General features: G+C 40.1%; 1 protein-coding gene across 1 annotated transcript in view; it reads left to right on the top strand.

The window, feature by feature from the left end:
• The window catches only part of DNAH5 (dynein axonemal heavy chain 5), a 202,464-nt gene that overhangs the window by 60,671 nt on the left and 125,582 nt on the right, over positions 1–16,211 (top strand). Inside the window, 5 exon segments of the mRNA XM_060145962.1 lie at positions 278–441; positions 1,565–1,721; positions 5,193–5,405; positions 6,144–6,368; positions 7,773–7,945. Coding sequence (XP_060001945.1) covers positions 278–441; positions 1,565–1,721; positions 5,193–5,405; positions 6,144–6,368; positions 7,773–7,945 — 932 coding nt within the window.

The raw sequence follows: 16,211 nt of genomic DNA, 5'->3' as shown, positions 1-16,211 counted from the left end.
CAGTCTCCCAATTTGTATTATTATTTTTATACCTACTTCCTGCTTTTAGTTAACATAATGTAGGTCCCAGGGTTGAGCTAAAGATTCTTATTTAAGAAAGGGGGTGCTCTGGTGCAAAAGACCCAAGGAAAATTGAAATAGAACATGTGTGATATTTCATGTATGCACAGGGTATCCAGAACGGTTACAAGTCTGACCTCAGCGGGAGGTATGTGAGACACTCTGTCGTTGGGATCACAGACGTGTCCAAGTGTGCTTTGTTACCTTGTGCTCATAGGAGGCCAAGCGCTTTTCCAACATAGATAAATCCTGGGTGAAGATCATGACTCGGGCCCGTGAGATGCCCAGTGTGGCTCAGTGTTGTGTTGGAGATGAGGCCATGGGGCGGCTGTTGCCACACTTGCTGGACCAGTTGGAAATCTGCCAGAAATCCCTTACTGGGTAAGTTCGCTCTAAGCATCCTGGAGATGAAAGGGACCAGAGACACGAGACAGGATTAGCCAAATGGGTGTTCTTTTGCTTAGACTCAATTCATGTCTAACGTGGTGGCTTAGATAAAACTGATAGTTTGGAGGCTTATCGTCTCTCCAAGCAGTTACTAGATTGTCTCTGATGTTTAAATTATAGGCTTTATGGCTTCTTCCATCATTGGGACAAGAGCTTGTAAATATTCTCATACAGTCCTTGTTTTTAAAATGAATATACCTGTTTTTCTGATCTCCTTCTTGGATAAACATCTGAAGAAGCAAAATATTTCCTTATACTCAACCAAGAACAATATGAACAGTGTGTAGTATACACAAGCAGCCAAGATTATACAAAAATGAGAGCCTAATCTAATACCTAGCAATATACACTGACACACCCACACCCACACCCACACTTACATAGATGGAGGCTGGAGGAACTCCAAGAGTAATAAATAATTTTCTTGCCCTTTGGCTAATCACGATAAAATCACTAAGTAGAAATATGTTAAATAGGGAAACAAAAGGGCAGCAGAAGTAGGGTGATGACAGGTAGAACAAACATTCACTGGGTTTTTGTAACTCCTCGAGGCAGAGAACAGTGTCAAGACCCTTCCTTCCATGTAGCTGGATTTTGTTTCTGCTTCAGTGATAGATTCATTGGATTCTTTTACGATACAATCCTAAGAATTGGAATTGTCAGCCTTTAGCTGACATAGCACTGTGCTTGCAAATAAAATAAAACAAACACAAAACCGAAAGACTCCCTGTGTGTAAATCTTCCTGTCTTCTACAAAGAAAGTACAAATATTTCCAGGTTAAGTCAAATGTATACATTATACTTGTGAAAAATGAGGAAATTCTATTAATTCTGGAAAAAAATAGTCTCCCAATCAGAATATGGACTCCCACTTGGCAAAATTAGTAATGAAAAAAAAAAAAAAAAAAACAAAAACACAGAACAAAACAGAAACATTGAACAGTGTGGGAAAACTAGATTCTCTCAAAGTCTTTTCCCTTTTTCCCATCCAGATTAATTTATTCCTAGAAGACCTGTTTTGTGTGCTTATGAAGTTTATCTTTTCCTCCCCACTTAGGTACTTGGAGAAAAAACGGCTTTGCTTTCCTCGGTTCTTCTTCATCTCAGACCCCGCTCTTCTGGAGATTCTGGGGCAGGCGTCAGACACACACGCTATACAAGCCCATTTGCTGAGTGTGTTTGACAACATCAAAACGGTCAAGTTCCATGAAAAGGTTTGCCTAATTCTAATTGCTGGCCAGCAATTTACGTATCTTAGAATCTCAACTGTCTTTATTGAATTGCTCTCCAATAGTGTTTACAAAGATTTACTTCCCTGTCCATTAAATATCACCCGATGACTAAAAAGATACTTTTGGGCCCAATTTGCCTTCAGAACTATGTGACTTCTTAATATCCAAAGTGTAGATTTGAATAACAGTTTAAATGTGATTAGGAATGCTTCGTATGTAGCATTCATAGCTTCACATGCCAAGTTAACTGTTTAGAAATTCAATAAAACAAAGGAACAAATTGCTCATCAAACAGTGCCTTGACTGAACAGAATTCCACAGTGACTTGTTTTAATCAGGCTTCAGATGTTTTTGGCATGATGGTCCTCCATGTTTTTCATCATACTCCATTGAAAACCTTTTCTTTCCTTTTTTTTTTTAAACACTCCCAACAATTTCTAGAATCATGGAGTTGTATGGGACCCAAAAGAAGTTATCCAACATGAGGAAGACTATACATTTGCCTAGCTGCCAGAAGATATTGTCTAATCTACCCCCTTACCCCAAATTCCCTAAAAAAGTGACCCTTCCAGTTGGATAACATATCCAGCTCCCTTATGGTGTTTCATACAAACCTTAGTATCATTTATTTATTCATCCCAGAATGCAACTTGCATCTGTTGAGCAAATACCATGGACTAGATGTTGTGCTTAACAATGGGAATATACCATCCTCGGGGTTCTCGTGCCCTGGTGGGGTCTACAGAGTGCAGCTCGTGCAGTGGTAGAGCTAGTCCATTGGAGGTCATTAAAAGCCAGTCATTTAAGTTCAAGCCCCTCGCTGTGTGCCAGGCATGATGCCAGTCCTGGGGTTCCAAGGAAGAATATATCGCAATCCATACTGCAGTTGTTTTTATGCTGTACAACATTCAAGAAAAATTTGGCAATTAAACCATCGATATTTTTGACTTGCTGTGTTTGTGTGATGCACAAGGAGCATGGAAATGCCCACCAGGGAGCCCTAACCTGGGTGTAAGTGGTGTAAGAGAAAGCTTCCTGCAGGACAATGTGGTGTTTGAACTGGTTTTTTGAAGGTGAGTGGAACATAACCAGGCAAGTGGGGAAGGGACGCACAGTCTGGCCAGAGGAAGGGCAAGTGCAATGGCCCGGAGGTGTGGGCAGTCTAGGATGTCAGAAGTGTGGGTATGTGAGGGAGTGTATTACTTTCCTAGGGCTTCCATGGATTAAAACAACAGAAAATTATTCTCTCACAGTTCCGGAGGCTAGACATCCTGACTAAGGTGTTGGCAGGGTTGGTTCCGACCGGAGGCTCTGCAGGAGAGTCTGTTTAGTGCCTGCCTCCTAGTTCCCAGTGGTGGTCAGCAATCCCTGGTGTTCCTTGTCTTGCAGACACATCAATTTGACCTCCACCTTTGTCTTCACTTGACATTCTCCTTGTGTGTCTGTGTCTAAATTTCCTTCTTCTTCTAAGGTCATTGGATTCAGGTCCACCAGCATCCAAGATGACCTCATCTTAACTTGATTACACCTTCAAACACCCCATTTCCAAATCAGGTCCCACTCACAGATACTAGGGGTTGAGGCTTCAATATATATTTTTGGAGGAGACAGTTTAACCCACAACATGGGGTGATGAGCAAAGGGAAAAGAGGGAGAAGGAGGCATGGACCATATTCCAGAAGGTCAAGTGCATCACACTATGAATGTACTTCATCATGAACGTGACAAAAGGTGTGGGAGGTTTTCAGCAGAGCAGTGACCTGATTTGTGTTTCAGAAAGAGCCTGTGGCTCAGAGTAGGAGGCAGAATGGAAGGGGGCAAGGAAACCAACTTCGAAAGTGATTGCAAAGTCAGGCCGAGTTGCTACAACAAAGCGGGTGGGTGGAGAGAAAGAGGAGACCGTATGGATTGAATGGTTTAAAAATTGATCTTTCTTTTAGATCTACTGGATGCATGGGTTGAAAGAGGGCATTGAATTACCGAGGAAGTTCTTCTTGATGTTTTCCTCAAATCCTTCTGCTTTAGCACCAGGACTTCATGGTCCTAGAGTGAAGCTTCTTATTGTTTGATTGTACATTGAAGATAATTGAAACTTCCTCATTTTCAGCCTCTGTTCCTAGCAATTACTTCTTAAAAATAAATAGCATTGATTTTTTTTTTTCTTGTTGCTGTTCCTACCATAAGGTTTCTACAGCCAGGGGCAGATCCTGGTTTTGTGGGTCCTAAATCTTATAAAATTATAAATACAAACTTATATTCAGGACCTAGAAGGGTCTGTGCAAGTGAGGGACCCTGAAACTTAAGGCTCATTAGCTTCTTGGTAGATCACTTCTGTGGACAACTAAGGAGGATTTCATTAATACAGAGTAAATCTGGGCCCAAGGGAACAATATTCCACTTACTAGAGAACAAAACAACAACAAACATTTGCATTTACTTTATAGTTTGCATCACAGTTGTTCCTTGGTGTCTGTGGGGAGGATTGGTTCCAGGACCCCAGCAGATACCAAAATCTCTGGAGGCTTAAGTCTCACATAAAATACTGTAATATTTGGATATACCTACACATGGTTTCTAGATTACTTATAATACAATACAATGTAAAGGTTATGTAAATAGTTGCCAGCATGTGGCAAATTCAACTTTTGCTTTTTGGAACTTTCTGGAATTTTTTTTTTCAAATATTGATCAGAGGTTGGTTGAGTTTGTGGATTCAGAAACCGTGGATATGGAGGGCCAACTGTATTTTGCATAAGTGGCATGAGTGTCCTGTAAGGTGAGTTGGGAAGTAGGACAGGCATGGTTTTTAATGACTAAATAGAAGCAAGAAATTTAGTCTCCGAGATGTGTCTTCCAACATTGGAAGGTCAGTGAATAGCACAGCACGATTTGAACCGTATTTTAGAATTCCAAATACTCCACATATTCTCATTAAGCCATACTGCATGGAAATTGAAGTGAGATGACCAGACTAGGAGCTGGGTTTGCATTAGAATATATTATGTGCAACCAACAGCTCCTGTAAAGAGCGCAATGTTTAGTATAGAATTGGAATTGCCTTGTGAGATGTTTGCATTGATCATTTTGACCAGGTCATTGCTAATGTCAACTTGATAATCTCGTGGTGTGGATGACAGGGTCTTAGAAAGTCCTATTTCATCTTGGGAAACTTTAGAGATTTTTTTGATTATCACATTTGTATTGAACATTTCTCTTAGAAAACAAGTTTTCCCCTCTCCGGTATAGACTATTCGAAATTGATTTAGTATTCCCTTTTCGATTTCATGGATAGCTTTTTAAAAAATTGTTTTGGAATTGATTTTGTATCATACTTTGCCTTTTATTTTATAAAATGTGGCTTAACTTTCTACAGGAAGGATAACGTTGACAAGAGGGCAATGGAGGAATTCATTCTTTGTGTAAATATAGCTTCTTTTTGGGCTTCTAACACAGATCTATGATCGCATTCTGTCAGTTTCCTCTCGAGAGGGTGAGACGATTGAATTGGATAAACCCGTGATGGCAGAGGGCAATGTGGAAGTTTGGCTTAATTCTCTCTTGGAGGAATCTCGGGCCTCATTACATCTTGTGATTCGCCAGGCAGCTGCAAATATTCAAGAAACAGGTTTCCAACTGATTGAATTCCTTTCTTCCTTCCCTGCTCAGGTCAGTGTATTGAAATTGGAAGGTATTTTTTATAGAATAGTCATTTTAGATCTCAGATATTGTCTATTGTAAACTACACCACTGCCTATAGTTTAACTCTAGACCAATATTAAGATTTTCATTAGGATTTGTTAAATATAGATAAGCTTAAAGATTTCAACTATAGATTATTTGGTGTTATGTATCTGTATCTATACATATATATTTATAAATATACATATATTTGTGCTGAGATATTTGATATGTTTTCTTTAACTTAAAATATTTTTTTCCTACTGAATCTCTTCAGTACATAAATCATAAAATGTACTGGGTGTGTTCTACCAGAAAAATGAGAAATATGTTTCAGCAATAAAATACAGAAAATGATGTTTTCTTAGTCATGTGATCAATAGAGATTTTGTGTCTACTATGTGTAGACAGATAGTGTTAGTTTGGGGAAAGTAGGTTTAAGACGTATTCTTTCCGTACCAGTAACTTAAAATCTATCTAGGGAGAAATATGACTTAGAATGAGAAGAAAAAATCTGTAGACATGTCATGAGGCTGTATGTACTTAATTGTCAGGTAAACAATATGAATAGAGTCTCCATAGGTTTTGAAACAACCCATCAAGTTGATGTAATCAAGGATGGCCTGACATTTGCATAACAATCACAGCTGTTTACTATATTGTGATTTCTATTTCAATATATTCATATGCCATACGCACTCATAAAGCCTTTTTTATTTCCCTAAGGTTGGATTATTAGGAATTCAAATGATATGGACACGGGATTCAGAAGAGGCTCTTAGAAATGCCAAGTCTGATAAAAAAGTCATGCAGAAAACCAATCAGTCTTTCCTGGAGCTACTGAACACATTGATAGACATGACAACCAAGGATCTGAGTTCCGTGGAACGAGTTAAATATGAGACTTTGATTACTATTCATGTGCACCAAAGAGATATCTTTGATGACCTGGTAAATGCTTTACAAATGCTGTGGCATATACAGAAAAGCAAATACTAGAAACTATCTTTGTTTACCCACTGGGAATAGTTTGAATGAATTCAAAGAAAAGGTAAAATTCAGGCAAAGAAGCATCTTCATGATGAGAGATTGTTTGTCAGACTTTCTTTTCAATCTTTAGCTGAAATTTCAGCTCTTTTCCAATGAGCTCGGCTAAGGTGTTATGGAGGCAATTAGACTTCATTTTAAAATTCTTTATGTGATCATTTTTAATGCTGAAATGCCATGTAGCATCCTGAAAAGCTTTTATTTGTCTTGTGCTCCTTTTGATTATTAGACTGAAGATGACCAGTTTCTTGCTATAGAAATAATAAGTGGTATTGCTAGTAGAACTGCTTAGTAGTTCCTTTAAGGCTCTTCATAAATCACAGCTTTAACAAGTTATGATACATTTTATGTCATTGATTGCAAATGGTCTTTCCTAATATAGTTTGTGACATTCAGGAGACATGCGGATTTTGCCTTTAAAGAAAGAACAGGGATGGAAAAGAGAGTTTCGTAGCTATAGAAAATAGGAAATGGGAAAAGAAATGCTATTTGTCCTCTACTATAAAATACAACATTAGATAACAGGCATGAAGCTCTTATTTTCATAATAATTTTCTGGATCATGTCTCACCCCGTTATTTAAAAAAGATTATGAAAGATTGGTTCTGATGTAATGGAAATAAAGGCAATGCTTTCAAGCTGTTATGTGCTAATCTCCTCTCTTAATAGTTAAGCACACTGTTTGCCTCAATGAGAAATAAAGGGCTCAGGGTAGGTAGTTTTAGATTTCTTATTTGTCAAAGAAAAATGATTAAAGTGGCTTAAAATTTTGGTTAAAAATATTCAGAAAAAAGCATTGCTGGGCAATAACCTGCCATTTAGATGTTAGAAATTTGGCCCCCTGCAAATCCTAGGAAGGGTAATTAACGGATTAAAAAAAAAACCCAAGAATGTACTTTATCATAATCATAAGAGATGACTTTTTTTCCTAATGAGATTGTTTAGCTGTATCTTTGTAAGCCAAATGTGTTTTTTCATAGGTTGTATTTCATGGTTAGGACTGTGGTATTGGACATTTAAGGGTGAAATTTAAGAAATGAATACCTTCCTCTTAAAATAGATCACGTTATTTAAATTGAGGGCCACAATTAGTTTCTCTTGACTTCTCCTTTTCTCATATCGTTGAAAGTATCTTTTTTTGCTGATCAATAAATGAATGGGTTGGATGGTGATGTAGTTGACATCTCCCAAGTAGTTGGGCTCTCTTTGCGTTCCATTAACTTCACATAATGATCTACCTGAATGCTAATGCGTGTAGTTAATAAGCGGTTCTCATCTCAGTTTTAACACATACCTTCTGCATTTCAGTGTCACATGCATATCAAGAGCCCTACAGACTTTGAGTGGCTGAAACAGTGCAGATTTTATTTTAACGAAGATTCCGACAAGATGATGATTCACATCACAGATGTGCCGTTCATATACCAGAATGAGTTTGTAGGCTGCACTGACAGGCTCGTTATAACTCCCCTCACAGACAGGTGATGGAAGGGTTCTGTGAATCCTCAACTTCTCCCTCCTCCACCCCCAACCTTCTCATTCTCTCCAGGTGCTCAAGGGATTTTGGCTGACGGTCTCTTTAGGGTTTACAGGCTCTTTTATATTAAAGTCTTCGAAATTCGGTGTGTTTAGCTTTACACACATGTCTTCACATGGGATTTAGTAGGTTTGTGACTAAAACAGACTTTGCTTCCTTTGCCTTCAGTCTTATAGAGTCTAAGTTTAAATGACCTCCGTGGACATCAAATGGGAAAAAAGCGAATTAATCGCTATGTTATCAATAGGTGCAAATCACCATGGGCTTTGAGGGCTGCTTTAGGGGACTGTGGCACTTACTGTCATTACAGAGACAATAAGGTGGTTTTTTAGCAGGAAAGAAATTGAGTATGAACATTGGTGAATCGTGATGGAGAGGACATTGACCTGTCCTGCCCTCTGCCTGTTATTTACCAACTGTGTTAGCCAGAGCCGCCATGCAGTTTCCCTGGACTCAGTTTCCTCATCTGTAAGATGTACTAGGTTATCTCCAGGGGTCCTTCCTCCATGACTAATAGCCTGTAATTCACTTAGTTTAATTTGAGCTTTGTGGCATCAGCTAATTGTATATGTGCTGTTCAGGGATGCTTTGAATACTTATATTGGACAAAATGGCTGAGTGTTAAAATCAACATTGGGCCTAAGGAGAAGCTAAATATCAGTCATTTTCACAGGATGAACCCCTGGGCTATTAGACTGAAAATATTATTGGACAAAGTATAAAAGTTTGACGTAATAGCCCTGTCTGTGAGATTTCCCCCTCTGCTCAGTTGTGATACTGAATGAAATCTCACTTTTACCTGAGGATTGAGGAGTAGCAGAAGATTTTACTGTCCTTTTCTCCTCACATTTTCTTTGTCTTCATACACTCCATATTCCTTCTTATGTCTCATTAAAGATGATTTCTTTTTTTAAAAAAAATTTTTATTGGAGTTTAGTTGATTTACAGATGTTAGTTTCAGGTGTACAGCAAAGTGAATTAGTTGTACATATACATATATCCACTCTTTTTTTAGATTCTTTTCCATATAGGCCATTACAGAGTGCTGAGTAGACTTCCCTGTGCTACACACTAGGTTCTTATTAGTTATCTATTTTATATATGTCAATAGTAGTGTGTGTATATCAATCCCAATCTCCCAATTTATCCCTCCCCCCATATCCCCTGGTAACCATATGTTTATTTTCTACAAAAGATGGTTTCTACTGGGTGCTTTTGGATGTCTTTTTGGAGTTGTTCTCTTTGTTTTGAAGTGCAGAGGTGAATAATGACAAAATGTGGAGAATTCCTTGAAACACTTGTAACAGCTATTTCACACCTTCTCTCCTTCCAGACCTCAAGCATCCCCCTCTCTTCCTCTCTCAACTGAAGACCCCATTTCCTGTTTTACTGAGAAGATAGATGCTACCACAGGAGAGGACCTGCACTCATTCCCCACCGTCATGTCTGCCAACCAAGCCCCTATCCTTATGCTGTCCACTTTCTCTCCTGGTTTTAGGAATGGATTTTGTGCAGCCATCCAAAGCCAACACCTTCCACTGAAACAGTTATTTTCTCTCTGGGAGCATCATCAATTTTCACTTTCCACTGGTTCATTCTCATCAACGTACGATGTGCTATAATGGCTTCCAGAAAGGAAATCCTACCGTGAATCCTCTAGTTTCCCTCCCATTTCTGTACTCCCATCAAAATGCCTCAAAATCACAGTTTTTTCTATCTATTTTACCTTGAATTCACACCATTCAGGTTCTATGTATTAGTTTTCTGTCGCTTTCATAACAAATGACCACACGTTTAGAAGCTTAAACAGCACAAATTATTTCACAGTTGTGTACGTCAGAAATGTGGCGCACACCTTGTTGGACTAACATCAGGTGTCAGCAGGACTGTGGTCCCTCCTGGAGTCTCTAGGGGAGAATCTGCTTTTTGTTTTCTAGTTTGTTGGCAGAATTCTTTTTCTTGTGGTTGCAGGACCTATGTCCCCACTTCCCTGCGGACTGTCAGCTGAGGGCTGTTCCCAGTGTCTGGAGGCTGCCGTATTTCTTGGCTTGTGACCCTTCCTTCATCTTCACAGCCACAACCATGGGTTGAGGCTCCTTCATGCTTCCAGTCTCTTTTCCTTTTCCCGTCTCATGTCTCTGACCCAGTCTTCCGCCTCCCTCTTCCCCTTTTAAGGACTCATGAGATTAGATGGGGTCCACTGCGTAATTCAGGATAATCTCCCCATCTTAAGGCCTTTCACATTAATTGCATCTGCAAAGTCCCTTTAGCTGTGTAAGGTAACATATTTACAAGTTCCAGGGATTGGGATGTGGATATCTTTGGGGGACTTATTCTGCCCATCACACTTTCTTCCCCCAGTAGGGCAGTCACCCAGATCCTCATGTTGCTAAATCCAATGGTCATTTCTAGTTCTGACCTTCCTTGACTAGTCAGCAGCATTTGCATAGGTGATCACTGTCTCCTTTTTGATACACTTTCTTCATGTGGCTTCCAGGACACAACATTCACCTAGTTCCTCTTGTTCTGGTTGTCCCTTCATACCATCTCCTACTGGTTCCTCTTCATCTTCTTGACCCCTAATCACTGAACGCACCAAGGCTCTTCTCCATCACTCACTCCTCAGGTGATCTCACATGGCTTTAAATACCATCTAGATGTGGACTCCCCAATCTCTGCACCCTGACAGGGCTTCTCCCTTGAACTCCAGACACACACATTCACTTGCCTATGTGACATGTTTTCTTGGATGCCTACTGGGAATTCACACTTATGGTTGATTGTCCGCCCACAAAACTGCCCTCTTCTCCGGCTTTGCAAATGGGAATTCCATCCTTCAATTGCTCAAGCCAAAATCCTTGGAGTATCCTAAATGCCTTTCTTTCTCTCACTTTATTATCCAATCTGTCATCAAGTTTGGTCACCACCACTTTCAGAACTCACTTAGGATGTGACCACTTTTCTCCCCTTTGCTGTTATCATGTTAGTCCAGGCCACCATAATGTCTGGGCTGGATGACTGCAATAGTCTTTTATCTGGTTTCCTGCTTCTGCCATTGCCTCTCAATTCAGACACTGGAATATAAGTCAGGTCCTATCATCCCTTTGCCTTGATCTGCACTGTCTTTCCATCTCACCCAAAGTAAAAGCCAATGTCCTTACATTGGCCTATAAGACCTGCCATGATCTGATCCCTGCTACTCTTTCTCCTTCCTCATTGAGCTCCAGCTACTTGCTCCTTGTCTGTTCCTTGAATAGTCTCAGCACACTGCTGCCTCAGGACCTTTGCACTTGCTGTTGCCTTAACTGGGAACCCTTTTCCTTTCAATACTGGCATAGCTCACTTCCTCTTCTCCAGGTCTCCGATTGAATGTCATCGCACATGGGTCTTTGGACTTGACACATTTGAAGCAGCAATCCCCACACTCCTGAACCCTCCTAACCAGCTTGATTTTTCCTGTTTTCTACTTTTGAATAGTTTATTTCCTTCCTTTAGGATATCAGGTATATCCTTTGAGGTATAGATTTCCTGTGATTTATTCACTGCCCCTAGAACAGTTCTGTGCCATAATAGGTACTAAATAAAATTTCCCAAATGAATGAAGAAATGTTTATTTTCAAAGTCACATCTTTGTGGCGAAAAAATTAAATCGTACCTAAAGATATAAAGTTGAAAGTATGAGAGGAAAATTTTTCTATTTTTCAAAATGATTAGTAGTTTATTTTCTAAGAAATTTCAAATGCTTATATGTCAAGATTCTTTTTAACTTTCATATATAGGTATCAGATTATACAAACTTTTTTGCACCTTGATTCTTTCACTGTATTAATTATCTTGTATATATTTCTGTATCAAAAAACTTGAGAACTTTAAAAACAAAGTATGTAAGTGGAGGTGATTCTAAAGTTTGTTTCCCCCTGTTTCACTCTAAATGTTCACTTGTTTGTTCTTCTCTAAGTTGATTACGGGAGGAGTGAGTCACCATTTTTTGCTGGTCATTGGGATTGCATTGCAAGATTGGCTGCCTTTTTACAAAAGAATTCCTCACTAAGATTAATACTTGAATAAAACAAAGGCCAGAGACCTTGACATCTTGTCAGCTTTTCACTGACTGCCCTGTGAAAATTCAACAATGTTGATAGTGATAGTCTCTGGGAAACGTGACATCATTTGGATGGAGTTGCAGATATTTCAGATGATAAAATAGTTAATAAATATGCTAAAAACATATAGTGCCTTTTTCGAAAAGCTCATGGTATTTTTCATGACCAGTCCTTCCTTCTACTTTTGAGCACAAGTCGAGAAGTCTGGAATCTTTCTTACTACAGTAAGTCCCCTACATACAAGTGAGTTCCATTCCGAGAGCACGTTCGTAAGTCCAATTTGTTCGTAAGTCCAGCAAAGTTAGCCTAGGTACCCAACTAACACAATCGGCTATATAGTACTGTACTGTAATAGATTTATAATACTTTTCACACAAATAATACATAAAAAACAAACAAACACAAAAAATAAAGAAAACATGTTTAATCTTACAGTACCTTGAAAAGTACAGTACAACAGCTGGCATCCAGGGGCTGGCATCGAGTGAACAGGCAAATAGAGTTACTGACTGGAGGAGGGAGAGGAGGTGGGAGATGGTAGAGCTGAAGGATTGTCAGCAATAGGAGACAGAGGGAAAGCTGCAATTCCACTCATGCATGATGTTGATGGAACGCACGTTCGCATCTTTGAAAGTTCGCAACTTTAAGGTTCTTATGTAGGGGACTTGCTGTACTGCTATCACTTAAGACCGAGGGCAGCAGAAATTGAAGACTGATGGAGACATCTTATCTTCTTGATAAGAAATGTAAACAGGGGAATTCCCTGGTGGTCCAGTGGTTAGGACTCTGCACTCTCACTGTAGAGGACCTGGGTTTGATCCCTGGTTGGGGAACTAACATCCCACAAGCCACGCAGTGTGGCCCCCCCAAAAAAAACATAGACAGGCCTCATGACGTGTGTTCTTTCTCTAACATTCTCACAGCTGCTGTGAGTTATACCTGGATCTTGACCACTGGGCTGTGTAGTCTTTGCCAAGACAGCTAACCTTTCTGAGTCCCTTCTTTTGGAATCATTGTGTGGACTAGATGTAATGTAGATAGGGACCTACATTAATGTAGGTAGGGACCCAGCACTGGGCCTGCCACTGAGTAAATGTTAGTCATCATTAATAATGTTGCTATGACTATTGTTTTTCATTCTTTTTTTTTTTTGTTTAGAATTTTTTATTTTAAAAATTTTATTTATTTATTTATTTTTGGCTGCGTTGGGTCTTTGTTGCTATATGTGGGCTTTCTCTAGTTGCAGCGAGTGGGGGCTACTGTTCGTTGTGGTGTGCTGGCTTCTCATTGCGGTGGCTTCTCTTGTGAAGCATGGGCTCTAGGCACGCGGGCTTCAGTAGTTGTGGCACACAGGCTCAGGAGTTGTGGCTCGTGGGCTCTAGAGCACAGGCTTAGTAGTTGTGGCGCATGGGCTTAGTTGCTCCGCGGCATGTGGGATCTTCCCAGACCAGGGCTCGAGCCCGTGTCCCCTGCATTGACAGGAGGATTCTTAACCACTGCACCACCAGGGAAGCCCTAGAATTTTTTAAATTGAAGTATAGTTGATTTACAATATTGTGTTAGTTTCAAGTGTGCAGCAAATTGCTTCAGTTATTTTTTTTCAGATTATGTTCCATTATAGGTTATTATAAGATATTGAATATAATTCCCTGTGCTATACCATAACTCCTTGTTACTTATCTATTTTATGTATAGTAGTGTGTATCTGTTAATCCCATACTCCTAATTTGTCCCTCCCTCTCTCTCCCACTTGGTAACAGTAAGTTTTTTTTTCTGTTTGTGAGTCTGTTTCTGTTTTATATATATATTCATTTGTATTTTTTTTTAGACTCCACATATGCGATATCATATAGCATTTGTCTTTCTCTGACTTACTTCACTAATATTCTCTAGGTTCATCCACATTGCTGCATGTGGCACTATTTCTTTTCTTTCTTTTTTTTGTGAATGAGTAGTATTCCATTGTGTGTGCGTGTGTGTATATATATACACACACCACATCTTAAGCCAATCCTTTGTTGATGGGCACTTGGGTTGTTTCCGTGTCTTGGATATTGTAAATATTGCAGCTGTGAACATTGCGGTGCACGTATCTTTTTGAATTAGAGTTTTCGTCTTTTCTGGATGTATGCCCAGGGGTGGGATTGCTGGACCATACAGTGACTCTGTTTTTAGTTTTTTTAAGGAACCTCCATACTGTTCTCCATAGTGGCTGCACCAATTTACATTCCCACCAACAGTGCAGGAGGGTTCCCTTTTCTCCACACCCTCTCCAGCATTTGTAATTTGTAGACATTTTAATGGTGGCCATTCTAACTGGTGTGAGGTGATACCTCATTGCAGTTTTGATTTGCATTTCTCTAATAATTAGCGATATTGAACATCTTTTCATGTGCCTGTTGGCCATCTGTATGACTTCTTTGGACAAATGTCTATTTTGGTCTTCTGTCCATTTTTTGATTGGGTTGTTTGGTTTTTCAGTATTGAGTTAATCATTGATAACACATTCTTTACCAACCTTTCCTTTCATTTCTCCTTAAGCCTGTCCTATAATCAAAGAATCTATAACTAATCCGAGTTCTCAACAAAGATAATGAACTTTCTGATGCATATACCCTGTTGTCTTGACAAGTTTTTCAGCATTTTAGAATCAATACTGTTTAAGAATAGGAGCTGAAAGCACTTCTGGTTTACGTGTGGTGAAATGCATCTAGATCACTATGAATACTTAATACTATACTTGCGTGCTAATGAGCCTTGGGTCATGGGGTTGGTCATTGTTCATTTGGTGCCAGGGTCACATTCTACATCTCTAACTCTAGTAGCTACTGGGAAAGGAGGAAGCAGATAAAAGTGTATGGCTGGACCAGCACAAGCCATTTATTCAACAAATGTTCACAGAATACTGGGTGACAAGGGTTAGGCAAATAGCTGGGAGTAAAAGTAGTTCCTGACAGCAGAGAGCTCATGGCCATCTAGTGGGGAGGCAGGAAAGTATAGCAGAGCTGCTAAAAGGCCACTAGATCACATAAACTCCAAACCCGTTCATGAATGATAAGATTTTTGAAAGCAGCAGAGACTGGAAAGGAAAGCAGAGAAGGGAGGGGGTGAGGTACACTTACATGTAGAATGCTCTGGAGAGAATCATGTCAACAAGTACATGAAGATGGTCTGGCAGATCCATGCTTGCCTCTGAAAGGCAAGTCCTCGAGGGTTTGGGTGCCCGCATATTGGCCTCTGTACCCCAGCACCAAATTAATTCTCAGAGACAGAGTTTGGGGTGAAGTACAAAAGCATAGCTTTATTGCTTTGCCAGGTTAAGGGGGCCACAACGGGCTAATGCCCTCAAAACTGTGTGTCCCGATCTGGAGGGGGTAGTGAGGAGTTTTATAGTAATGGTTCAGAGAGGGTGTGATCAGCCTGTGGACATTCTTCTGACTGGTTGGTGGGGAGCTAAGTGGGAGTCGGCATCATCAACCTTCTGGTTTCAACTGGTCTGGGGTCTACGTGCTTGTGGGCAGCATGCAGTTAACTTCTCCCACCTGGCAGGGGGTTTCAGTATCTGCAAAACAGCTCAAAGATATTGTTGAATATCCTGTGGTGGGGAACCAGGACCCTGCCCCAAGGCTGCGCTGTTGTTTCTTTTGACTGTTCCTCCCTTGTCTCACATCCCCCCTCTTCCCTAATTAGCAACTGTTTGAACCTGCTCCTTGGAACTCAGGGAAGGTCTTGGAGGCTGAATGAAGCCTGTTTCCTGTAATCAAGAAATAGGGGACACAGGACAGCTTTTGTGCCCAGGAGCCGCACAGGGTCCTGCTTGGTATCAATTGGACTGAAGTCCCACCTATTGGAGAAAGTGAGGGGTAAATCACCGGGCATGGCTGCCCTTTCTTCATGTAAATAGCATGATTTCTTTCTGGCAGCTTAACAACTTGCTACTTCTTCAGTTTAAATATAAACCCAAATGATCCCATGATAAGGAGGATTTGCAAGACAGAGCAACTGGGTGGCCAGAGTTCCTGGAGATTTATTCCTTACCATGAGAGTGTGGACGTGTCCTAGACCTGGGCAGCGTGAGAGCTTGTGGCCACACAGACTGGCTGAAGT

Source organism: Lagenorhynchus albirostris, chromosome 3 (assembly GCF_949774975.1).
Source record: "Lagenorhynchus albirostris chromosome 3, mLagAlb1.1, whole genome shotgun sequence".
Classification (NCBI taxonomy): domain Eukaryota; kingdom Metazoa; phylum Chordata; class Mammalia; order Artiodactyla; family Delphinidae; genus Lagenorhynchus; species Lagenorhynchus albirostris.
The sequence above is the reverse complement of the archived record's forward strand: the minus strand, read 5'-3'. Positions and strand labels throughout refer to the sequence as shown.